The following is a 27,254-nucleotide window of genomic DNA, read 5'->3' on the forward strand; positions in this document are numbered from 1 at the left end:
ACCCAGCACAGACATGATTCCTGTGCTCACAAAGCTTACCTTTGCCCCCTGAACAGGAATATGCCATGGGATATATACTTAAATATGGAGAGGAGGTTGGTGTGTTAGGGAGAAGCACGCTCTCAGCAGAGGCATGAAGGGTCAGGAGGGGAGGGATAGATACGTGCATATTCTGTTCCGTCTTCCACCCTTGGGTCACTTAAGGTTTGTCACAAATTAACCTCTTACATTTTGGTGTTTTATAATTGAAATTGTATTATTATAATCTTCAGCTAATTAAAGTCAGTTACCTAGATGAGAAACTGCCAATTTTAATGTAATTGTGAGAGCCATATTTTGAATCTTTTTGTCTCTATCACGCATTCCTTTTTCATGCCACCCCCCCCTCCAACACTGGGGGTGGGGGACATCTCTTCCGTTTTTTTGCTTTACTATCTTTTATATTTTTCTCTTGGGCATTTTTATTTATTGTCCAGTTTGGTCCATGACTCAAATAGCTGATTCTACTTATGGGTCCCCTTGTGGGCCTGATGAGCTGTGTTCCAGAGGTTGTAAACCTCAGCTGTTAGGAGATGGAGACCAGGTGAGAATGATTTGTCATTTGCAGACTTTGAAATGGCTGGTATAGCTGATAAGGTGTGCCATTTATAGAGCTGGTTTGGTGTATAAATGTAATATTTTAGTTCTTAGACCATTTAACTGCATTTTAAAAATATATATGCAAAAGACATTATTCAGGCCTGTGACCATCATGTTTTGAACAAGAAAGGCAGAACATTTAGACAATGGAGATGCCAGCTGTGTGGCTCAGAAAAGTCCTTTATTTTATACAGAAAACAAAATACAGTGGGGCCTTGACTTACGAGTGTCCCGACTAACGAGTTTTTCGAGATACGAGCCGTCTCTCGGCCAATTTTTTGCTTTGAGTTGCGAGCTAAAATTCGTGTTACCAGCCAACTTCAGACACCCCACTGCTAGTTGGCGCAGCGAATGTCACAGTGAACGCCACAACATCAGCCCAGCATCACGTGTCTCACTCGTTCACTTTATGGTTTGACATACGAGTAATTTGAGTTACAAGCTCCGTCACAGAACAAATTAAACTCGTAAGTCAAGACCCCACTGTAATTTAAATTCAAAACAATTTAACTTTATCAAAGACTTAGAATGACACAGCAAGATCAATACATATGCCTTTGGTGTAATTTCCTTGGAAACAAGTCATGACTTCTTTCACGTTGACCTTGGATTTGTGGGCTATCTGGTCCTCAGCCAGGGGTCCTAATTCTGGAGAAAAGTCTCTCATCAATAGCATCCTCCATACAAGCATTTCCTGCTTGGTGGCCAAACTATCATTTCATTTTCGTTTATTTCTCATTTTGATGCATTTCGCACACAGTCCTTTTTTTTTTTTTTTTGGATTGGAGCAGATGGTGCTGTCTCTTTTGATTATCTGTGTTTTAAAGGGAAATGTTGATTAGGAGGAATAAGAAATGAAACATGGCCAGATTAAATTGAGAGCAGAAATTACACAATCCCCAAGAAGAGCCAAATGTGTTCTCTGTTTTTCTACTTAAAGTTTGCCATGGTTCATTTTTAAGTTTATAGAGTTCAAGTTTGCTATATATTTAAGTGTCATTTAAGATGGTTCTTGGTTTATTGGTTTGCTTTGTTTTAACTTTAATTTCTAAAAGATAGATAAATCAGAAATATTTAGATTTATTTTTCCTTGTAGTCACATTTAAATAAGAGAATATGTGGGTAGGTTTATCTAAATTCTACTTTATGCATCTAAAGTCTCTCACCTGTGGACTACACATTTTCTTACTGTTGGCCAAGTAACCTTAAACCAAAATATTTAACAGGTGTTCAAAGCAGAAGTCTCAAGGAATTGGACAAAGAGGCACAGAAAACAGCTTAAAGAACTTCCCACTAGCTACATTTGGGACAATTTTAGCGGCCAAAAGAATAATGACACTGGAGTATTACAAATTTTATTGAATTTAAAAGAAGAATATGTGAGTTAATAGTTAAAGTGGGAGAGGGAACTGATAAACATAGAAGGAATGATAAAATTAGCAACATTAGCAACTATCAATACAGTATCTTCAGGCAAAGCTCATCAGTGTCTACTGTAATCATCAGGTGAAAGAGGGATATGCTATGCAACCTGCATCCAAGTGATTAGATCAAAGTGCTGAGCATCACCAGAAGGTTCAGACTGGCACTGTGTGCTTCCTCGTGTGATGGGATGGGAAGTACATCTATAAAGAATTTTTGCCAAAAATTTTTAGCCTGACTTTAATTATGAGGAAACAGTCACACAATCCAGAAGATGGTATTGGCCATGAGAAAACTGGTCTAGACTCTTCAAAAATATCAGCCTTAGGAAAATAATAAATATAAGGGGTTTCTGTTCTAGATTAAAGGAGACTAATGAAACCGGACCAGTAATACAACATGTTCCTTAATTGGACCCTGGATTTGGGGAGAGGGGGCATTAAAAATATTAGAGGAAACAGTAGAACAAGTGAGGAAATTCGAATATGTAATGTGGATTAGGTTGTATCCTATCAGATCTCTTTCTCCCCCTCCTCCCTCCCTTCCACTCTATCTAGAAATTAGTGGAAGAAAATGTCCTCCAGTGAAGATAAAAAACAAGCAAATAACAACAAAACTTTCTGTATACGTGTTAATAAATATTAAAATTCTCTTTCAGATTTAATGTGTTACAAAATTATGCTCCCTGAATTCTGACTGTCAGTTGACACAGTCTTATAAAAGTATTGAATATGCTACTTGAAAAGTTTTCATTGTGACATGCCAAGCCTTAATGAAAAAACATTTTGCAGAAATGTTTATAGATGCCAGTGCAGAAAGTAGTGTATAAACTTTAATTACCTTTGTAAGTCATTCTATCCTGTGTTTAAGCTATTGCCTTCCTGTTACACACCCAGGGAGGGTACCAGCTTTTGCTGGATAATCATGGAGTTGAGCCTTCCCCCAAAATAAAAGAGCTATATCTGGCACAGGTTAGGGCGCAGCTAGCCAGTGAAATGGTTCAAACATGCAGAAAGAAGGAAAGGGAAGAACGGGTACTGGAGTTGAGCTTGCCAGGCAAACATATCTACCTGGTACTTTATTCATTTTTTGTGCAGTTTTCATCCCAGTTTAATTTGATGTTCTTAAAAATCCTAGCTGCCTTTTGCCCAGTTACATGCATATCTATGATTTTTGCCTTGTGAAGTAAACACAAGAATTTTTCTTAGAGAATTTGACAGAAATGAATATAGAATCTCCTAGTATTTCAAGTAGAACCCAGTTTAGTTGATATCACAGAAGGCAGCTAAGAGATAAGCTTTTGGTTGACCTGGGAATCAACAAGGGGATCATATCTGGTGCTTCTCCTTCTCATTATGGACACAGGCCTAGCACTTAGGTATTAAAATATTTATACCTTAATGTTACCCAGCTTTTGCCTGAAGGGACCCATTGTGCCTACAGGTTGATTAATGTGAATGTTACCAAATCTTGGGCCGGAGAAGACAAGAATTCTTTCTACTGAGTTCCAGAAATAACAACAAATACTCGGAGGAAGTCAGCCCCCCTTGTCCCATTTACATTCTCTGTCCAGCCGTGCACGCCACCTGCAAAAGGAATCCGTCTGTCCTTTCTTGAAGGTTCCAGAACCTGTTTGCAACCCAAGTTACTCTTGAAAATATTTTTCTAAACTGGAAGACAACTTCCCACCACATATGTTCACCTGCCTGCTGCATTCTTTTTAGTGTTTAGAGTCTGGTATTCTCTTGGCTATCTGTCAGAATTTCAAATAGAGTAACCACTTACCGAGCTAAATGGCTAAAGATGCTCGTCTTTTCATTTTTAGCACCAGGATGACTGACATCTGAAGATATTTCTGGACTAGGTGTCTTGGGGAATAACTGCATTGTCCTCATATTTTACAAAGTTATTCCTTGTGATTTTACACATTTTTAATAATTGTATTTAACATCATTAAATGTGGATCATAATCACTAAATGTGGGCTTTTCACTAATCATTCCTACTTTTATATGTATTTATGGATTCTTTTTCCCCCAGCATAAGTAATATTAAAAAAATGAAGATAGTTATTTGGTTTTCTGTTTGGAAAAGCAATTCAATGAACATTTTTAATCCGTCTTCCTTCATCCCCACTTATTCTCATCAGCATTTGTAGGTATTAACTGGATATTCAGCTTATTATCGAGTCATTCTTTTTTTTTTCTTCTAAAAGTGGTTATTTCTGTTTGCTTAGTTTTTATATTGAGTGTTTGCTATTGATTTTAAACCTCTTATCCCCAAAATGGGTATGACCCAAAAGTCGCATGTTTTCCACGCCCCTAGTTTATTACACATAATTTGGTAAAGAGATTAGCTAAATCAGCTCCTTGGCAAACCAGAGAAAGTATATTATGTTATTCTGGGCATATCTGTAATGAGCCTTGTAGATGAGAACTAGACAGAATGTTATACAGGGAAATAATGCTGATGTCATCCCACTGGAATGAAGGGGCTGTTCCAACCCTAAATACATTCTATAGCTAGCAGCTAAGTGTCTAGTTGTAGTTCTTTTCTAAGAAGGAAAAAATGTGAAACAAACCAAAGAACTAAATTGTGTATATAAAAAGGGATATTTTAATTAGTTTAGGCCTTACAGTTATTCAAACAGTCTGAACTTACTGTGTTTTTTTTAGAGCAAACATAAAAAAACATTATTTGTGGAAAGTTTAAATTTCACATGACACATATTCTCTCTCTGTGTGTGGGTTCTTTCTTTCTTTCTTTCTTTCTTTCTTTCTTTCTTTCTTTCTTTCTTTCTTTCTTTTAAATGTATTTTCCTTGCTTGTGTATTTTTATTTTAACTTTCCCTTTGCAATAAATGTTTTATTTCTTAGAAGGAGATTTGTTTTTAAGGGGAAGAAAGGCTTAAGTCACTGAGCTGAATTCCACCTTACCCCTTTTTTAGTATTTCTTAATAGGGTGGTTCTCAACCCAGTGGGCTTGTTTGAACTGGAGACTTCAATCTTACCTCCTTTCCAGGAAATTACCTATCCCCGCATGTGTTTCTATCTGCCAAACAAAATGCCTTCTCTGCTCGGAGCTCAGAGAGTGCCCTGTATCCCTTTTTCACTGACTAGCACTGTCTTCATTGTGAGGAACAGGCTTTCAAATAGTAAAAGGCGGGTTGTCGTGTCCGTCCACTTCTGCTGGGTCACAAACCTAACTGAAGTAGGTGGAAAATGGTTTTTAATCTGTTTGAACCTCGTGGCAGCTTGAATGCCAGGAGAAAGAAATACAAAGTTGGCCTGTAAGATTTGCCTCTGGGATTAGTATATTTGTAGCAAACCAGAGGGAAAGAAGACAAGCCTGATAATGAAGAAAGAGAACCTTGCCCCACAACCTTGCACCTGAACCTTGCATTTCTGCCTCTTCTAGAACAATCTTTTATTCATTTGCCTCACACAAGTTTCTCAAGGGGAGGGAAAACAGAAACAAACAGTTCTTGGTAAGAAGATATCCATAAGACAAATGACCAGAACTATTGTTTTGTTTTTTTTCTGAGGGGATTAACTATTATTTTTCTCCTTTCTCACAGTATGGAGTGTGTGTGTGTGTGTGTGTGTGTGTGTGTGTGTGTGTGTGTGTGTGTGTCTCAGAGACAGAAAAAGAAAGCATGTGAGCAAGCAGAAACATACTCTGAAATATGCTTTGTACAGTTGGACTCTGGAATTGTTTTATGAAAAGGGTGATAATAATTCAAAGACGACTCCAAGGCACAGCTAAATCTTGCATGGGGAAAGCTAGGCTGAGATCTGAGTTAACTCAGTTATTTAAGTAGCAGAGTTGTGAATTTTGGCATTTTCATACCAGAGTGTTAGCTTTCATATAAGAGTTTATTTTCTATGTGGTAACTGTCGCTTTAGCTCAGTTAAATAGGTTTTATTTTCACTCTTGTCTGTGCAAATAGTGTGCCTGGCATTTATTTACTTTTTTTCTCTTAGTCTGTGGCAGCACAAATGGAAAAGCATTAAATAAGTGTGGTGGGAATGCATTTTTCTCTTCTCTCTCCACATTCACCAATTAGAACCTTAAGGAACCAATCCAGTCTGGCTTTGATGTGGCATTTCTGCTGAGATAATAGGGTAGTGATTGTCCTGTCATTACCTTTCCTCCCCCACCCTGCTCTTTTTACTTTTGATCTTCTCAGAATCCTTTCTCTCCATTCATGGCCCAATTTTCTTATTCTTCCTTTTTTCACATAACTTCTCCCCAGATCCAGAACCCTTTGCTTTACTAATTTAACAGCTTTTTCAGAGTTTAAAAACAGCCAACAACACAACTGTCTCATGGGATTTAGAGGGTCTTTGCTGCTACCTCTGTTTCTCCCATTCACCTCCATCAAACACTCTACTGGTCTTAACCCATGTTCTCTGCCTCATGACTCCCAGGACTCTCCTACTTTGTCATGATTCAGTCATAGGTTCCAAATGCTTTGGGACCTTGTACTAGGCTTGTGGTTCTGGGGAAAACACATCTGCTTCTTGAGCCTCAGTTTCCTCAGTTGTTGCCCATCCTCATTCCCCAGTCAACAAAGATACCTGCAGCTATTGTGTTCAGTGCTGGAGATGTGGAAAGTAGACTTCAGTTCTGCCTGCCACTATCAAATGGGGCAGAGAACGCCCATCTTGCAAAAAGGATGTTGTAAAAATGAGCAGGATGATGGTGCATGGACAAGCACGTAGCTAGGTGCTCAGCAGTGTCAGCTTTCATTATTATAGTAAGACAGACAAGAAAGGTCATGACCTCACTCTGAGGGTTGTTTTTATCTCAGTCAGGACCTTTTGCTTGTATTCCTGGCTCTTATCTGAAACCCATTCTTTTCAGTGTACAGATTTTTTTCCTCTTCTAATCCAACCTCTGTCCCATTTTCTCTTTTTCTGTCCAAAGCCTATTTCTTCTAATATCTTTGTTTGAAAGCTGGCTCTGGGGAGAGATCTCTGATTTTTCTTTCTCTCCTTTCCTTCTTTCTTTCATGCCCTGCATCTAGTGCATTGTCCTGGGGATTCTTCCTTTGCAGAGCTCTTTAATTCTTCCCTTCTTTCTTGAATAGGTGACCATCTCTGTTCTAGGCTAAATCTTTGTTACTCAAGGCTAGTGTCTGGCTTCTTGTTCTTCTAGGACACTTTCACTGTGTCAGCTGCACAGAAGCAGACAGTGACCTCCTTCAGCTAGCTGTTTGGGTGTATCTAGCTATGTGTGAGTTTGAAGCCATGGGTCTTTCAAGTTCTAGAATAACCGGTGATTGAGAAAGTTTTGTTTTTAACAACTGAAGCAGTTCTTTATTACAACTCTGCTTTTTCCCCCCTGACAATTAACTTCTAAGATACATAATATTTATGGTTTCCTTGGTAGGAGCTTCCAGAAAACGTGATGGTATATATGCCTTTGACTTTTGGGTATGATCCATTATTATCTATATCTTAACATAAATATAGGATTATAAATGAGCTTGTGGCATTTGGTCTTTTGAATGTGAATTTTCTTTTAGTTGTAATTTTTAAAAATATCATATTGTTACTAGCTCATTTATTTTTCTCACCAAAATAAAGGTAATCATATTCTAAACAGAATGTCATGGGAAAAACTGAAGAACTGATCTTTTTGCAGTTTAGGGTGGTATCAACTAGAAGTTCTTATTTCCTTTATATAGGCTTGGTTTTGATAACTGATAGGAAGGCATAAACAGGGTGTGAGAATGACTGCAGTGAGGCTGGGACAAGCAGTGGGAGTTGAGGTAGGATTCTTTGAGAAGGTGGCATTGAGATTAGACATGAACAATGAGGATGAACAGCCCTCTGAAGAGCTGGGCTTACTGACCTCTCACTCCCTACCTAGTTCAGCTTCCCCCATCTCCTCCAAATGCCCCCTTGCCCACAGAGCTCAGCTACATGTTGGTCCCTGGGCAGCTTATAGAATCTCTTTTGGATTGTCATTGCCATAGCACCTATCGCATTGTAATTGCCTACTAGTTGCTTTTATTCTCCTGCCCAACCCCCCAACCTCACTAGACTTGAAATATCTTGAAGTTAATGACATATGTCTTGGTAATTATGTAGCTCTAGCATTTAGCTTATAAATTAGGTTTAACAGTTAAGTAAATCTACAAACTCAAAATTAGATTCTATCAAGCAGATTTTGAAAGTCAGAAGGTTCCTGTAGCAAAACAGATTCTTAAGTTTAAATTCTATCATTTACCATTTTTTAATACAATCTACCTACTTTCTACTCCTAGCACTTTCCATATTTCATTTCTAAAACAGTTCTTGCCCCTCCCCCAAACTTGCTCATTTCCTCATCTTATAAAAGATATCATCTTCCCTCTAGTTGATTAATCCAAAAACTAGGGATTATTTTTGATCCCTGATTCTTCTCATTCTGTCACCCTTGCTTGTCACATCCAACCCTTCAGTACCTATACCTCTAAAAACAGTCCTGTTCTCACCATTTTTACTACCACCCCTAGACCAGGCCAGCTCTATCCTTCACCTGAACCAGTATGACAATGTTTTGTTTGGTCTTTTTGCTTACACCTTCCCTTCATATGTCCATTACCCATACAGAAGCCAAGCAGAGCTTTTCATACTCAAAATAAGATCATGGCAGTCCCTCTACCTAACCACTCCAGTGGCTGCCCATCAAACTTAGAATTAAAATTAAACTCAAAAGCCTGAACTCACAGCCTTGCATGAACTAGCATCCATATCTTCAAACTCATCTCTTCCTTGCTCTCAGCTTCCAGCTATGCTGGTATCTTCCTCCTTGGGCCCTTCTATTCCCTGTTGCCTGTTGAATTCTTAGGTGGAACTCAGTATTAACCTAGTCAACTTCATGAATGTGTAAGGCAATATAGTAGCTAGTTAGCACAACCACAGTGAACTCCCTACCCTAAAGAATCACTATTCCTACCGTAACTAGTTTGGTTCAGTGGATAGAGCGTCGGCCTGCGGACTGAAAGGTCCCAGGTTCGATTCCGGTCAAGGGCATGTACCTTGGTTGTGGGCACATCCCTAGTAGGGGGTGTGCAGGAGGCAGCTGATCGATATTTCTCTCTCATCGATGTTTCTAACTCTCTATCCCTCTCCTTTCCTCTCTGTAAAAAGTCAATAAAATATATTTTAAAAAAAAGAATCCCTATTCCTGATTTTCATTATCATGTTTATGGAACCAAAAGTTCATGGTAGCAGGCAACTGTCTGAATGATAACCCTTGGTAAAGGCCTTGGGGAAGGAACTTGACCACCTTATTGCCTTTTAATGGTATTAACTGTTTTTCTTTCCCCCTCTTTTTCCATGCAGAGTATGAGTTGGAAGTAAAGAGGGTGCAAGACATTCTTTCAGGAATAGAGAAACCACAGGTATGTCTTCTGGACTTCTCAGCATAAATGACACTTTCTTAAGTATTTCAAGTGTGCTTTTCTTTTACCACATAGTAGGTAAGCAAAAGGGCCCCTTTCCATTGCAGATTATTCATAAACTATGAAATAGTGTTGCTATTAATGGAGCATGAAAATATAGAACAGAGGTCTTCTGTGTAGTCGTAATCCACTGAAATGTCCCCTGTATTTAGGTGCTCTGAATGCATTTAGGTATTCTTCAGAACTTCCAAGGATACATCACCCTACCTCCCACCCCAACCCTAAGGTCTACAGAACTGTTTTCTTTTAGTAATTTCCTTTTACCTGTGTAAATGAAGTAATAATTTTTGAAAACCTCAGTAATCTAAGTATTTTTCCAGGTAAATTTCAAAAAGATACTTAAATATTAGCTGAGAAAAATAAGTCCAAAATATTGAGTGTAATGCCAAGAAAAAAAAAATTGGTGGAAGTGGTGATATTATGAAGTTTTAAGCTTGATTTTGCCAGCTGCTTTGAAATGGAAGTGAAAAACTCAAAATGTTGATTCAGCCTTTCATCTGAGATTAGAGAGCCAAGTTCTTGGGTGTGTTTTCTAGCTGAATGGGAAAACCTTGATTCTTCATGTGTTTGAAATACTAAGGCTTTTTAACAGAAGAATCCAAACATGCCTCGAGCTACGTAGATGAGTTTAACTAAAACTAAAAGCATGAGGTGTGTTGGACGAGGGGCACAATGGGGTGCTTGTAGAGGAAAGGGGTGTTGATGTTGGGTTGGGAGTCTCTACTGAATCTGGCAAGGAGCAGGTAGCCATTTAGAGTTTTTGAGCAAAGAAGTATGTAATCAGGGCTGTACTCAGGATGATCAAACAGTTAGCTTTGGGGGGAGAGGACGATGGACCCAGAGAGCCACGTCAGGAATCTGTCACCTAGTGGTGATGAGAAGTTGTGGGAGTCAGAATTAGGGTGAGGCATCAGCCGTAGCAAGGAGAGGAGGATACTAGAGACGTTCTAAAGAGAAGTCAATAAGGTAGTATATCCTATTAGAAATCTGGTTTTATGATAACTGAGCTTTCTGACTTAGACACCTCCTTTTAGGCATCATTTCCTCTAATGTGACTCCTTGATTGCTCTCCCACCCAGCAGTGGGACACTGCACAGGACTCAGTACCATGAGTTCTGCCCCAGCTTCACTGTACTTGGTGTGCATTCAATACATCGTACTCCATTTACTGTGTCTGTGTCTTTCCCAGCAATCTGTGTCCTCTTTGTATCTCCGTTGCCATTCTCAGACACATGGAGTTTGATTTGCTAGCAAGGCATACAGGAGGATAAAGACAGTGGGCAGTTGCAGGTATCTGGTAGGTCCATGCTGTGGGGAGAGGGGAGCAAGATACTGATGGGGAATGATCAAGACATAGGAGTGGACGAGAGCTTTTGGGGTGCGTGGGGGCAGGAGTACAGAGAGATTTGAAATGGCTTGAGGACAGAATCGTAGGAAAACCTTACATTTATAGTACGGCAGAAAGAAGAAAACTCCATGAAGAAAACAGAAGTCATAATCAGAGAGAAGGCAGAGCAATAGGTTAGTTAACTGTTCCAGACATAATCACAAACCTCATAGCTTTGTCTCTGTCATGTGTGTGCGTGCGCGCACACACACACACACACAGTGAGTGTTTTTCTTAGTTCTTTCTTTACTTCAGAAGGAACAGAGTCCATGTTTCTGAGGACCATGTGTCTTACAAGATAAAAGCAATAGTGAAATGCATTGGTATTTTCCTTGATTCAACATTTAGTAAGCACTTATTCTATACTAGAGGCCTGGTGCATGGATTCGTGCATGGTGGGGGTGTGTGGCCTGTGGGGATCACTCACTGTGGGAGCAACTGCTCATCCTGGTCAGCCGAGCGGCTGTGGACCCGTCCTCTGAGTGGCTGCTGAATGAGGAAAGTAGTCTGAGCTGATATTTCGAGGTAATGTCTTGGGTAAAGGCGTGTTCTGTGTCCTGGAGGAACCTGGTGGAGAGATTTGCACTCCCAAAGCCACTCGGTGAATGTCCTTGATGTGTGATGCCAGGTCGGTGACACTATCGGGATGTTCAGGGCAGCCATGCTCCAGGATCCTCAGCCAGCAGGATAGCCTCCCCGGCAGAGTCCACAGTCACATCCCCTCTTGCCATCTGCCTGTGCCAGCTCCCCGTGCTCTTTCTAGAACACACCTTAGAGGTCCTCCTGCATCAGCTGGTGGGGTCAGACTCTGCATCAGAGTCTGGATTGCCTTAGGTATTTGATAGGTGCATAGACTCGGCCTCACCCTGGACCTGCTAGCTAGCCGCTGCTCCCACAGCGGGAGCAGCCGCTTATCCCGGTCAGCCAAGCAGTGCTCCCACTGTGGGAGCACTGACCACCAGGGGGCAGCTCCTGCATTGAGCGTTTGCCCCCTAGTGGTCAGTGTGCATCATAGCGACTGGTCAACCAGTCATTCTGATCGTTCCACCGTTCAGTCGCTGGGCTTTTATATATATACATAGTTAGTTTTTAGACCAAAGTAGGCAGATAGGCATCTTTGTATGTAGTTATGATGTTAGGCAAATATGGCAGGATTGACATCTAAGAGGTCAGAGGGTCTTACTAGGCTAAAATCATTTCTTACCAGAGGCTCCAGGTCAAACTGACTCCTTGCCTTTTCCAGCTTCTCCTAGAAGCTGCCTGCATTCTTTGGCTCATGGTCCCTTTCATCCTCATATCTCCTTCTGTGTCACTGACTCTCCTGTCTCCCTGTTTCACTTACAAAGTTGGGCCCAACAAGATAATCCAGGTTGGTCTCTGCTTCACTGATACTTAATTTTATGCAAACTCCCATTTACTTTGCAGGGTAATATATTCACAGGTTCCAGGGATTATGATGTGTGCATCTTTGGTTGGGGGAGGGGATCATTCTGCCTACCACTCCATTCCCTGGCACCCATATAAACCTCTGGGCCTGGAGCCAGTCCATTCCTCCTTCCCAGCCCAGTTAGTTGTTTACACAATTTTCCTCCCTTCTTTTCTCTTCTCCCCTCTCTTCACCTTTCTATCTGAAGTTTTTATTCATGATTGTATCTTATCTTTGTGTCCCTCACACCTAGCACTGTTCTTGGCACATCGTAAACCCTTAACAAATATTTGCTAAGTAAATGTATGGCAGACTGCAGTGGCTGCAGCTGGGTTCTGGCAGGTGAGGAAAATGCCTGAAGACTGGCCAGCATCAGAGGAGGCTCAGCCAGCATGCTGGAATGTGGGGACAGCCCAGTGCCAAAGCAAGAGGCTACAGCCTGGAGGGGACAGGCCAGTGCTTTGCAATCTGGCTCTTTGGGTTGGGGTCCAGCGTGGCCATTACTATCTCTGCGACCTTGGGTAAGTTAGCCTCCCTGAGCCTAGGTTTATGCATCTTGGAAAGGTAGGATAATAAATACCACTTAGGATTGAGAAGTGAATTATGTAGTATCTATAGAGTACTTGGAATGGAGTATGGGGCATTTCTCTACACTTTAGAGCATATCATTAGGCAAAAGTGAAGCTCCCTACTACACTCTGGAATATGAAGGAGGGTGTCTGACCACCTTGCAGGGGAAGAAGCAGAGCTGAAGAAAGTTCAGCATACAGTTGCATGAAGGATTTTTGTTCTTAATTTTTTTTTTCAGCCACATTTGGCAACACCTCTAACTAAAAGGTATATATTTTTCTCTGAGATTTTGCAGATGATTTGTTTAATGTGTAGAAACACTATTGAGGACTTGTGGATTTCCATCATCTTTCTAGAATTTTGGGCATCCTGAATTAAGCAAGTCATTTACTTTTCAGAAACCCAGATACTGTAAAGACCCAAATATTTAATAATTGAGTAAAACAGGGTACAAATACACTAGGTATTTGTCCTGAGACTCTAACAAGCCTTGGGGACTGCACTCATAGCCACCTCTATTCCAGAGAAATAAGCTTGATATTATCCAAAGTGATATAGGAATTAACCTCTATTAGTACTAGCCACCTCCAACCTAGCATGGTTTAATCCATTCCAGTGGTGGTGCTAGATGAAATCTTCCACATACTGCTGGGCTCTTTATTTTCAAGATGTAAATCATTGTAACCTGAAATTGTGGTTTCTGCATTGTTTCCATCTGCTAATGTTTAGCTTATAGAAACAATTGCCTCATTGACTGCAGAAGTGAGGAAACTGATCTAGAGGAACAACTGTCCCTGGAAGAAGCGATTCCTTGAGAGAGAAACAGAGTTGAGGTTCTTAGCACTTAAGGAATTATAGAAACAGATGACTGTCAAACCCCTAGATTTGAGTATCCTTTTTCCCTTTGAATAATGATTTCTTTGACCTTTTCCTTTTTAATTTTCCTTTGTGTTATTATTTGTCATGATTGTACTTTAGAAGTGAAGCCAATATTTTTATGGTAATATTTCCTTAACATACTTCCTGATTGGATCAGCACGCCACCCACATAGCCTAATCCAAAGGCCAGACCAAATTTAGAAGTTACTAACTTACATAGAAATGTTTTTAAACCTAACAGTGACAATTTATTAACTTTATGAGAGTAAATGGCATTTTTGATCCAAATAATATCATTTACATATCACATGGCCTGGGATGATCAGGAGACAAGGAGAGAGTTAAGGATGCAGTCCTGTCATTTTGGAATGTGTGCATACAGATGCTTTTAACAACTGTTCTCAAGTTGGAATCCTATCTAATAAAGGGGTGATATGCAAATTGACCATCACTCCAACACACAAGATGGCTGCCCCCATGTGGTCAAAGATGGCCACCACAAGATGGCCGGCAGTTGTGGGCAATCAGGCCAGCAGGGGGAGGGCAGTTGGGGGGTACCAGGCCTGAAAGGGAAGGCAGTTGGAGGCAACCAGGCCTGCAGGGGAGGGCAGTTGGGGGTGACCAGGCCTTCAGGGGAGGGCAGTTGGGGGCGACCAAGCCTGCAGGGGAGGGCAGTTGGGGGTGACCAGGCCTGCAGGGGAGGGCAGTTGGGTGCAACCAGGCTGGCAAGGGAGGGTAGTTAGGGGTGACTGGGCCAGCAGGGGAGGGCAGTTGGGGGCGACTAGGCCGGCAGGGGAGTGGTTAGGGGGTGATCAGGCTGGCAGGCAGAAGCAGTTAGGGGCAATCAGGCAGGCAGGCAGGTGAGTGGTTGGGAGCCAGCTGTCCTGGATTATGAGAGGGATGTCTGACTTCCCATTTGGGATCGGGCCTAAACGGGCAGTCAGACATCCCTCAAGGGGTCCCAGATTGGAGAGGGTGCAGGCTGGGTTGAGGGACACACCCCCTCCCCCATGCACAAATTTCATGCACCGGGCCTCTAGTCTATAATAAATACGCAGATAAGAATGATTTATAGCCGAAACCGGTTTGGCTCAGTGGATAGAGCGTCGGCCTGCGGACTGAAAGGTCCCAGGTTCGATTCTGGTCAAGGGCATGTACGTTGGTTGCAGGCACATCCCCAGTAGGAGATGTGCAGGAGGCAGCTGATCGATGTTTCTCTCTCATCGATGTTTCTAACTCTCTATCTCTCTCCCTTCCTCTCTGTAAAAAATCAATAAAATATATTTTAAAAAAAAGAATGATTTATAAGAATGACTTGTAGTCATTTAGAAGTAGATGGTGGTTCTATGAGTCCTTCAAGATACTTTAAAGCAGTTTAATTTAAATAACTTCTAGCGACCCACACAACAAACCCTTTTCTATCACGGGCCGAGACAAATGTCACATTGGGTCTTGTCCAATAATTTTATAATTAGAAATCACCACTTTAATCACCATTACAGAGAGTGACTTCTGTTTATGGTGGAATAATTAAACATCGGAAAGTCATTTAGTTTTGTGGCTTCTGAACTTCTCTTTTTGGGTAACAGCCATGACAGTCATTGTGATGATCAGATTAGTCGTGCCCCAGTTCAGACCAGTGGTCACTGCTCTGAGAAAGTTTCACCACCAGGAGAGGAGATTGTGAGAGTGCTGCTGCTCTGACAGAGGCGTGGCCCAGCTGGAGTTCCTCGAGTCCTGAATCTCATTAAGGTTACCACCTCCCTGCACACTTGGAGGAAATGCAGATCTAATGCGGAGGATCCCCTTTTACGTGATATTCTCCTGAAAGGCACCGTGTAATTTCCTGGCATCAGCCTTGAATTAGAAGCCAGTTCCTAGTTCTAGTAGAGACAAAGCCCTCTTTCTCTCAGCTTCCACGGCCTGAAGAAAGGAAACCTGAGGCCCAGGAGTTGGTGAAAGGGAGGCAGGAGGGCGCACAGGAGGGGTTTGGCCCCATAACCATGAAAGTCATCGAGGTGGCAGGCTGGCTGCTTAGCTCGAGGAAAAAATTCCAGAAGTCATTTCTGATAGGCTGTCCTATGGGAAGACTGCATTTGCACAGGGATCTGTGTTCAGGTGACAGTCTCCTCCCTCTTTAAGGCTCACTCGGAATCCAGGGAAAAGGTGATTAGTATTAATTGATGCTTCAAGTGTTTGCTTAAGTAATTTAACTGAGTCAGAAAGGAAAAAAGAACATTCTTAAGAGCTGATGGAAAAGATAGGCCAAAGGACTGAATTGATGAGTACTTGTTCAGCATCTTAAGTGCTTTTGACTGAGCTGTGACATGAAGTTACTTCACACCACCATTCATGGAATCAGTGTTACTGCTCACTGTGCTCCTGGAATTGTGCAGAGCAGCACAGTTGAAAGTTTCCCACTACCTAAGCAGCCACCTTTAAATCATAAATTGAACTCTTCATAGCAAAATATCTCTTTTTAAGTTAAAAAATCAAATATAATACTTAGTGCCTCAAGATTACTCATTGATGGTGTGTGAAGGAATTCAGAAAATACTGGTACAAGTGGTAGAAATGCTGCCTTAAAATGTAGTTAGGGGAACAACACACAAATAGCCAAGCAAAGCACAATTATAGTGCAAAAAGGGCCCAATACAGGTACCAGCAAAATGTAGCCAGAGCACAAAGGAAACAGTGGTTGATTCTGAGCAGGGGGCCAGGCAGGCCAGTGCTGAAACCTTTCCTGAATCTGTCTCAAGCGTGTGGGTCCCTGTGTGCTCTGTGTATCTGCTACGTGTTCCCTCACGCATCTGTTTCTCTCCACCAGATTGGTGCTCCTTGAGGTAAAGGTCATAATCTTAATCCCCTCTCTGCCCATAGCGCCTCGCAGGGTGAAGTATGGTTTAAAGAATAAGCAAAGGCAGCGTCTGTACTAGGTCTAAAAGAAGTTTGCTAAAGCCAAGAAAGTCAAAAGCCAAGTCACAGGGTTTTGCAAGGGGACGGCATTCTGAAAGGGTGTCACCACTGCATGGTACAGGAGGGGTATGGGGGGACAGAGATTGCTAATCTGGAGACTCCAGTTTCATTCTGTAACAGTGTCTCAGATTTTTTAAAGAGGTGTGTAATGCTAGTCTACAATCCCCTGTCAGAAACTCAGACTATTTTATTCCCTTTGATTTTTATTTCTCAACAAACATTTTCTAAGCAACCACTGCTCACAGTTGAATATGACCAGGCCCTGTCTTTAGGATGTCCCCCAGTCCAGTGGGGAAGGGAGACAAATGCTATCAACATGATCAGCAATAGTAGAGATATTCACAAGGTTCTGTAGAAAAGAGGAACGATGATGGGCTAAATACTTTAGGAAAGGCTGCTTGGGGATAGTGAGGCCTGGCTGGGCTCTTGAAGGGTGCGTAGAGGTTTAATTAAACAATTGGTTAAATATATTATGATGCTTTATCTGTACAGACCAGAAATAATATGGAAAAATCTCTGCTAAAAATGGAAGGAGTGACAGATGAAAATAGAGACTTAGTGTTTATTTCCATATTTACTATTCATGCTTTTAAATAATTTTGTTACATTTTAATACTCTGTATAGATCAGATAGTGACAGAAATGGAAGATAAAAAGAGGGAGACTGTATAGTTTTCATCCATCCACAGCCTAATACTCTACAGCTGTAAAATATGAACATGAAGCGTTAGCAGCTGTATGAACTCATAGTTGGTTTTTAATATGCTGTCCAGAGAGCAACAAAATATCCTTTCTAAAAAACATTAAAGTTCTGTTCATAGAGTTATTTTATAGAATTAGACAATGTATTAGGTTGGGTTTCTCCGGAAACATTCTCTGAAACAAAGGTTCAAGAGCAAGAAGTGTGTGTAGGGAGGTGCCTTAGGAAGCACGATCAGAGCGAGGACTTGAGGTGGAAGGGAAGGAAGCCAGCTCAGGGTCTGTAAGTGAGCGGGTTGCAGCAGTGGGCAGCTGGGGCTCAGTCCTGCTGAAGACACTGGCACATGGTATAGAACATGCCGCAGAGAAGTCCTAAGTGAAGAGAGGAAGTTGAGGTGTTTAGAGTCTCAGACTGTTATGTTCAAATGCAGTTTTAAGCAGAGGTTAAAGCAGAAGGATAAAAGCAGAACTTGGAGAGATGAACTCTTCACCTCCACACAGGTTTCTACCCCATCATCCTGGGCCTTGGTTCTACCCCTATCACTGGGTCATCTGGGGAGCCTGCAGCACTTAAAAGGAGCATGATTTGTAAGGTACAGCAGGTCCTCAAATAGCCTCACATCGTTCCTATGTAATGTTGCTGAGATGACATGGAAACTTAATTCTTGTTTATATCAATTAGCCTGTAGTAAGTTTGGTTTCATTATACATCATTTCACTTAAAGCTGCAGAGCCAGTTGACAGTGTTAAGTGAGGACTTACTGTATTAGCTTTGCAGGATAACTCTACACCAAGCAAGGCTTGGTGACTCCTTCCACATAATGAGATGGGCACCCTGATCATTGACATCTTACATTCAGCTTTTTTCCTTTAAAAAATGACCAAGCTTTTTACTTTTTGGAGGACTGGGTATGAATTACATAGGACTTGGATGAAAGTTTGCATTATGAGGAAGGATGTTACAGGAGCTATATTTTGGACATTAGACCTTTGACAAGAGAGCGCCATATAGGAAGCTTTTGTTTGCTGTCATTAAAACAAAATGGTTTACCTTCAATTAAATCTGAGCAAGTTTGATGCCACTACTAATAATCACAAAAATGTTATTGGGAGAAGTGTTTGGTTTATGTGAAATGGATTTGAATACTTTTGTCCATGTTTTTCTTCTCAGGTTTCTAATATTCAGGCAAGAGCGGTTGTGTTGTCCTGGGCTCCCCCTGTTGGACTTTCATGCGGACCCCACAGTGCCCTCTCCTTCCCCTACAGTTATGAGGTTGCCTTATCAGACAAAGGACGAGATGGGAAATACAAGATAATTTACAGGTAGTGTACATTTTCATGTTTCTCTGCTGCTAAATAGTGAAACTGGGGTCATTAAGGAAAATAGAAAACAAAGGAAAATTTAAAGGCTTTTCAAACTTTCCTTTAAATTGTTCATTTTAAGAACTAGTGATAATTAATGTCAAGAGTTAAATTTGTCTACAGTAATGAATCAGAAATTACTATTCTAGTGCTATTTGGTGTTGGTGACATATATCATTTCATTTTGTTAGCTTGTCAGAATAGAATTAATGAAAATTTCCCATTAATGTCTGTTAGAAAAGCATGAGCATGACATTTAGTTTTTACATACGTTATGCACTCAGACCTTTCAGTAGTCTTTAATTTTAAATTCTACAATACGGTTTCGTGGTTATATGAAATAAGAATTTCACCATAATTCTTATCCTCCTCAATAGTTTTCCAGCCTGTAGCAAAAATTACTGTAAAGCATTTCATGCCAAGGCTTTCTTAAACATTTAGCACAGAGAATAAGGGATTATCTCTTTCTGCTTTATGGACTCCCAGGTGTTAACCATTCAGATGGTTATAGCAATGTTCTCAATGCGATAAAAACGTTTTTTAGGGTCAAGTGTTTTCTTCTTTATAATTGTGGGGACTGGTTCATTTGTAGAGCAGGAAATCAGAGTCCATTTTGTTCTAACTACTTGTGCGAGCGCCCCCTGTGCGTGGCCCTGGAACGACTGGAGGCCAGGGTAACATGGCCACACAAACCCCACTTGCTGGGGTCTCTCTTGTTGCATTGCTGCATCCGTGTGCAGACTTTGTGTCTGTCCGGCCTGTTGCTCATTCTTAACCCGCTCCAGAGGCATGTCTTCTTCGGGACCAAGAAAAGGGGAGGAAATAGGGAAGAAAGGCCTATAGCCACTCACTCCTCTGGCTGCCCAGAGTCCTTCTGTTGTCTCTTCCTGGGATGCCTACAGGAATGTCCTCAGGGCCTCCCAACATCCACTCTTGCTCTCCTACAGCCTCCATACTGCAGAAATATGTCAGACAGTAACATTGCCCTGTGGAGAAAACAGAGTGATACCCCTGCAGTACTGAAAATTAAATCCTACCTCCTTCCTCTGGCTCACAACCATTTGGTTCTGTTTTGGAAAGTCAGAATCGGTAGAGACCTTAAAGAAATACAGAGCACCATTTCCCCCAGCCCCACCAAGAACCAAGTAGATAGATTCTATCACTGCCAGATAACCGTTGCTGGCAGGAGCTAGTCTCAAGTGCCCAGAAAGGCTAACCAGGTAACATAAGTGAGAAAAGCAGAAGTTGGGAATGAGGTGAACAGGAGAGTTCCTATCTCCATCTAAAATAGGTTGTTGCCAGAAGGGACTGCAGGCCTAGATTTGCTGATTCTTTTGGTGTTTTGTTGTTGTTGGTTTGTTGTTGTTTTATTTTTCAAGAAATGCTAAAAATCTGAATTGTTATGTAAACTTTCCTGATGTTGCACTAATTCAGCAAATTAAAAAAAAATATTTAAAAATACTGTGCAGTTCAAACAATAGTGCTTCAGGCAAAGTGTGGCCTCCAGTTTATAGTGTTAAAAATGATTTTTATTTGAAATAATTTTAAACTTATAAAACTTAGCAAAAATAAAGAGATCAAGAAATATGTGTGCACCCTTTACCCAGATTCACCTGCTATTAAGTAGCCACAGTGCAGTTATCAACTTCATAAATTTACCCTGGTGCAAAACTTTAATCCGTTGGTCATCCATTTCTAGTTTTGTCAGTTGATCTAAGTAACGTGTGTAACTGCATGTCCTTCCCCTGGAGGATAGGAGCCTGTCTAGGGTCTGATACTGCGTTTAGTTGTCGTGTCTCTCTGGCCTTCTTTAATTTGGAACACTTCCACGGTATTTCTTGGTTTTATGGCAGATTTTCTTCAAGAATACAGTCATGCCCTTCCACATCCCCCTCACCTTTAAAAATGTTAATGAAATATCCCTTATTTTATGTTGTTGCCTCATGATTAAGTTGAGTGTCCATTGCAACTTCTGATAATACAGGGTGTCCCCAAAATGCCTATATACACTAGCTGCTAATAGCTCAATTGATTTTTCTTTCGTTTCAGCCAGACTGAACTTTGAACAAAGGAAATTCATTCTAAAAATACTACTGGAAGTTTGAAAATGCAGTTGAATTACAAATACTGCCTTTATACTTATTCAAAGTGTGTATACATTTTTGAGAGGACACACACTTCAACAGCTGATAACTCAATTTTCACTCCGTTTCAGGTTTAACTGATTTGAAATAATGCGTGAAGCCAGACTAAGCTTTGAACAAAGAAAATTTATCCACTAGCCTTTTTTATGGGGATACATAAAAGATAAAGTTTATGGTACAAACTGGCAACAGTTGATGAATTGAGGGCTCACAAATACCAAATGAAATGATTCTTGATGCTTGTGATTTCTATTGCTTCAAGTTATCATCAGTGCCTGGACCATAATGGCCATCAGTTTGAAAACAGGCATTGACCAAAAAAAAAATTCATTTAAAAATTGAAAATGAACTGTATGTTAGTAAACACTGACTTTATAATCATTCAAAGTGCGCATACATTTTGGGGACACTGTGTTAATGGTTTTATATTTATATAACAGCTATTTATTGGCATTTATATGTAAGGGAAGCAGATTGAGATTCCATCAGGATAGTAGAGAAGCTGAGGTACTTGGGGTTCCTGCCAAGGTGAGTCTGGGACCTGCCTTCAGTTGACAGCTGGCGCCGTTATTCACATTTACATTCATCTTGTCATCTTAATGTGCCTGCTTGCTTATTTATTTACTTATTTTTATATATTTACTTTGAAGAAGTGATAAGAAGTGGAACTTTAATAGTAAGTTTAACTAGCCATTTTCCATATTTTGCATGGCATAATTTAAAGGAATCTAATTTTCTAGTTAAGAAAGATAATAATGTCAAATGGGAAAATTTATTTCTGGTTTGTGGTAGAATCAGACATAATAGTTCTTGAATCATTGTCTGTACATGACAGTGAGACCCAAATCCAAAACCTGTTTTACTTTTGAAACTAATATCCTTGACTAATGAATGATTTTTCTTTACAGTGGAGAAGAATTAGAATGTAACCTGAAAGATCTTAGACCAGCAACTGATTATCATGTGAGGTGAGTTAGGATCTGAGAACTGAACAGTGTTGGAGAACTCAGATTGCTAAATCAATCATGTGCCCCTTTAAAAGTTTGTGGTTGATGGACCTCGCCTAACTCTAAGTTGCAACACCTTGGCTCAGTGTCATCCATTCATTCTTGAGTGCCCTTCTGTTCTGCCCTTGAGCATCGAGCATCATGGTTGGGAGTACACAGAAGTGCTTTTGGCAACAAAAAAGTAGATGGTACATTGAACACAGTTTTCAAATTAAAGGTAATTTTTATTTGATATAGTCTTCTAAAATCCATTGGACTGTTGGTTTAATATATAATATTTTCTTTCTAGCAAACAAATGAATATTTTACCATTATAGACCATAAATATAAACCATATGTTTAACCCATATGACCAAATACCTTACCAGATTTCAAGAACACCTTTAGACCTTTGTTTTTTGAAATAATACAAGTAAGAATTAACCCGATTCAGCAAAAACAGTGAACCTGCTGGAATCTCTACTGTGACTACTCTAGAAGGAGGGCTAACTAATCCTAGGAAGAAACCCAGCCAACCATAGACCTGTGAAGTGGAAATATAATCAGGATTTTTACAGAGCTCATCTGATTATTTAAAGATACATCCATACATCCATCTGCAAATAAGCAGATTTCTGAATGGGATCCATAACATTAAAAATTTTTTTAATTTCAATTCACAATTTTATTTTGCTTAAGTTAATTAAATAATTACTATTTGGTCTAGCTCTCTGCCTGCCAGAGAGAGAAAATTCATGATCTCTTTTCATATTTAAAAAAATTATCTCCAGAAATTGTAATTTTATCTAATAGGATGCACAACATTTTCTCTCTTTTCTTCAGTTACATACGTGTATATAATGATTGTGTAACAAAATTGCAAGCATTAAGCACACATCCTTTATTATACTTTCCAAAGGTTAATTCATACCACATGTTTCTTTGTGGTGGGGTGAAGGCAGGGTAGCTTAACAAGAAGAACATATATTAATTATCAGGCGGCTTGAGTTTTGTCATGAATTGACTGTTTTAACTTTGGTCAACCACAGAATCCCTGTCACAGTTTTCTCAGAAAGGTACAATAGTAGGGCTGAGCTCAGGTTATAATATCATATTAGCTGCACAAGTGTTTAAAACTAAGTTTAAATTAATACATAAAAGAGCAAGGTGTTTTATATTCATTCATAAAGTGTACATCTGCTTAGCTGTTGTAGTGTTTAGATGAACTCTTCTGCAACCATCTCTTCCTGTTTAAATCAAAACTTTTTGGGTTTTGAGTCAATTAGCTTTAGCCCAAACACATTGAACTTTTCACATAGTCTGTACAAACAAAAAGATCTGTGTAATTTGTGAAGCTGGGATGATAATAGAAATAGTTTAATCATCCTGTCAAATGGTCGATTTAACAGTGAACCAGAAAATGAAACACCGTATAGGGAGCCATGTAAATGTTCTTCATTAGTCATTGTTAACATATGTTTCCTTTTTTCTCCATCTTTTAACAGTTTATTGTTATTGCTTTACTAAAGGTTTACTTTATTAATTTCCTGCTCATTCATGAGCTGATAGTATCTTTTTAAACAAATTTAAATGTCATAAAGAGTTGGTTCTGTATTTACCATCCTGTCTGTTGTTCCCCTTCATTTCTTTTTAACCACTTTTACTAAGGCTAAATCTTGAACAATTGCTCATCAATTATTTTTTATTTTTTGTTTTTACTGCCATGTCTTTTGAATACCTTAAACCTCTGGGCAGATAAAAGGAATACTTAATGGATTTACCAAACAGAATAGAAGCATGAAGTGGTTACCATCTAGAGGCCTTGGACCCAGATTCTCTCCTGTCACATCTGGACCCCCCACACTGTGACATATATGACACACACCTGCTACCACACATGCAGTCTGAGGCACCACCCACTATTATTTGTTCTAGCTATCTGTCTGCCAGAGAGAAACTTTGTGATCTCTTTTCATATTTAAAAAAATTATCTCCTAAGAAAAATGTCTACAGCCCAGACTTGTTCTTGCCTTACATAGTCTATAGTCCATCTAGCTCATGCATTCTCCTTCCTTAAACAGTCTTTCATTTTTCAAGCTAGAGAAGAGTCTTAACACTTCCAACTCATACTTAGATTTAGCTTCCTCTGCCTTGAATTGCTTTGGCAAGGCAGCATGATGTAGAATGGAAAGAGCTTGGAATTCGGAGTTAATGGCTTGGTCACTTAGTAAAGCTGTGTGCTTAGCAACCCATTTACACATCTGTGGCCTTGTTCTCATTCATAAAATGAAGATAATAATGATACCAGCCTCAGAAAGATGGTATGAGAGCAAGTGAAATATATGCAAATCTAGCATAAACCTATAAGGTGTATAAATGTGGTTTTTGTTGTGTTTTTCCAAGGTTGTTGCAGGTTTCCCACACTGAAAAGAAAAGGGACTTCATGATGCAGGTTCTTTGAACCTATGTATCATTTGAGCACATATTACTATTTTATTGGGGTAAAGATATACCATACATGGCACTGGCAAAAAGAAGCAAAATCTTTTTTTAATTCCAGAAATGTAAACTTTGATCAAGACAGTAGCTTCAAATGTAGTTTTTAAATGTAATAGTCATCTATAAGGCTTCAAAAGTCTTTGTGGAAATAAATTCCTCACTAAATATCCATAACAAGCTACAAAAGAATTCTGTTACTGTACAGCTGCAAAATGACCAGTTATATTCATTGCCATCTTTATTTGTTTATACATTACCAATTTATTTATTTATATTAAAAATATGTTTATTATTAATTTCAGCGAGAGGAAGGGAAAGGGAGAGAAGGACAGAAATATCAATGATAAGAATCATTGATCGCCTGCCTTCTGCATGCCCCTTACTGGGGATCAAACCTGCAACCTGGGCATATGCCCTGACTGGGAGTCAAACTGACCTTCTGGTTCATGTGTCAATGCTCAACTACTGAGCCACATTGGATGGGCAATATACATTACCAATTTAAGAAGTGTTGCCCTGGTGGACATCTGTGAAGCCAATGATGAAAATGGACATATTTATTTTAGCAGTGCCAAACCTCCTACATTTCCCTTCCAGTTTTTAATATTGCATGTTTTGATTAAGGCATGCAGAAGTCTTTATTCAAGTCAGTCTTCTGTAGAGTGAAAGGTTTCTTTCTCAAATCATCTACTGAAGTCTCACCTAGGGCTTCTATTCTTTCTTTTTTTAAAAAAATATACAGTGGGGCCTTGACTTACGAGTTTAATTCGTTCCGAGACCGAGCTCGTTAAGGAGCTCGTTAACTCAAATTATCAACTCAATGCAAAAAATCTGCCAAGAGACAGCTGGTATCTCAAAAAACTCGTTAGTCGGGACACTGTAAGTCGAGGCCCCACTGTATATTTTTATTGATTTCAGAGAGGGAGAGAGAGAAACATCAGTGATGAGAGAGAATCATTGAGCGGCTGCCTCCTGCACACTCCCTACTGGGGATCTAGCCCGCAACCCAGGCATGTGCCCTGACCTGGAATCTAATCATGACCTCCTAGTTCATAGGTTAACACTCAACCAGTGAGCCATGCCCGCCAGGCCTGGAGCCACTATCCTTGTTACTTTCAGTTTGGCTATTCTGATTTCATCCTCTTCACACTGATTCCTCAATATCTTTATATATTGCTTTTCCTCCTTTTCAGTTTTTCCTCTCTCATGTTAGTATTGTCTGAGTTTACCAATCATTTATGTGAACTTGTGAAGCAGCAGTCTCTCAGTCGTGGCCTCCTGTCACTGAACTGCCTGGTGCGTTTCTAGGCAAGAACAGCTCTTCACTTTTTGCCATCTCACTGTTACTGTAAATCATTTTTTAAGAGACCAGTGGCATCCTTGAGACAATGCTGCAAGTCATGTGGCTATGGCTATTTAGATTGGCACTTGCCATGCCATTTAGGCCAAATTCCACATGGAAAATTATATCCTGAGACATTTCAGGTTTTAAAGATATTTTTCTTTCTCACTTTTTGCTATACATTTTTATGTGTCATTGCTTACATACCTATACAACCGTTATTCTTTTTTCCCCTTGGTGATTGAGCAAATTAACACTCCTCTCTTGTGTTGATTTTCAAAATTTTAGATATTGGATCTTGGGTTAGATTTTTATTAAAGTCATTACTTTTGTATTTGTTACCCAGTTCTTATACAGATTGCTCTTTTTGGTTTAATATTGTTGAATGTTGAAATGGAATCAATTTGTAATTGTCAAAGTCTATTTATTCAGTGCTTTCATATAGGGCATTGTATCATGTATTGTATAAAACCACCAATACAAGAGTACACAAGAGTGTGTGTGTGTGTGTGTGTGTGTGTGTGTGTGTGTGGAGAAGGAGGAATGAGAAAAATCCAATGTGTATATACATCTATATATACATAAATAAATATTATTTTTATAATACTTATACAGAAGTATGTACGTTTCTATACATAAACATTTATATGTTCACTTATGCAAATAAATATTTATACATGTACAAGGAAAGGCATATTTCTCTTTTAATTGGTAGTTTTATAGTCAATACTGGCATTGAAATAATCATTTAATTGTGGGAGTCAATAATTTATATTTTTATCAATGATAGGATAATCAGGAATTTGAGTGATGGAATGGATAGCAATTTTATGATGAAAGTTGAAGCAGTTTTCCAGTCATTGGCATAAACAACTTGGCAAAGCAGTTGCCCAGAGATGATATCATGTCATAACATTTCCCAGAAAAATTATGTGATGAAACATTTCCAAAAATATGGTTGACCAGCTCAGTGCAGAGTTATGAAATACATGTTATTGACCAGCAACTGTGGCTCCTAGTATGTTACAGATGTTCTGGAAGAAGCTGGAAGCAAATTTCTGAAATTCTTGGAGCACCTGTTTCATAAATATTTACCAGCATTTAAACTGAAACAAATGTGAAAACCAAACACACAGCTAATTATATTGTTAGAAAAAGGTATTTTTTTCTGTGCTAGGATAAATGCAAAAGGAACTGTTTGCTGACTTATTTAGCCTAGGAAACTAATTGTGCTTCACAAACCTTCCTATCACATGATGCTACTTAGAGAAAACACATCACCATCATGTGAAAACATGATTGCAACATTCTTGGAAATAATAGCATAATTTCCAGAGAGTTCCCTTTTATGTAGAAGTTATTGGTAAAAATGAGTAGTTGCTATCTATTTATTGGACGGTTTTAAAAGACAGATGTAATCATGGTACTTAAATATTATGTCAGATTTTAGGTACTGTATATTTATATT

At 39.6% G+C, this 27,254-nt stretch overlaps 1 protein-coding gene across 8 annotated transcripts in view; it reads left to right on the forward strand.

Annotated features, from left to right (window-relative positions):
* The window catches only part of FNDC3B (fibronectin type III domain containing 3B), a 340,205-nt gene that overhangs the window by 227,935 nt on the left and 85,016 nt on the right, over positions 1 to 27,254 (forward strand). For all 8 annotated transcript variants that reach the window (XM_059687039.1, XM_059687047.1, XM_059687040.1 and 5 more), the window contains 3 exons: positions 9,398 to 9,456; positions 18,625 to 18,776; positions 21,868 to 21,927. In XM_059687039.1, the coding sequence (XP_059543022.1) occupies positions 9,398 to 9,456; positions 18,625 to 18,776; positions 21,868 to 21,927 (271 nt within the window). The remainder of the gene's footprint in view (positions 1 to 9,397; positions 9,457 to 18,624; positions 18,777 to 21,867; positions 21,928 to 27,254) is intronic.

This window comes from Myotis daubentonii, chromosome 3 (assembly GCF_963259705.1).
Source record: "Myotis daubentonii chromosome 3, mMyoDau2.1, whole genome shotgun sequence".
NCBI lineage: Eukaryota > Metazoa > Chordata > Mammalia > Chiroptera > Vespertilionidae > Myotis > Myotis daubentonii.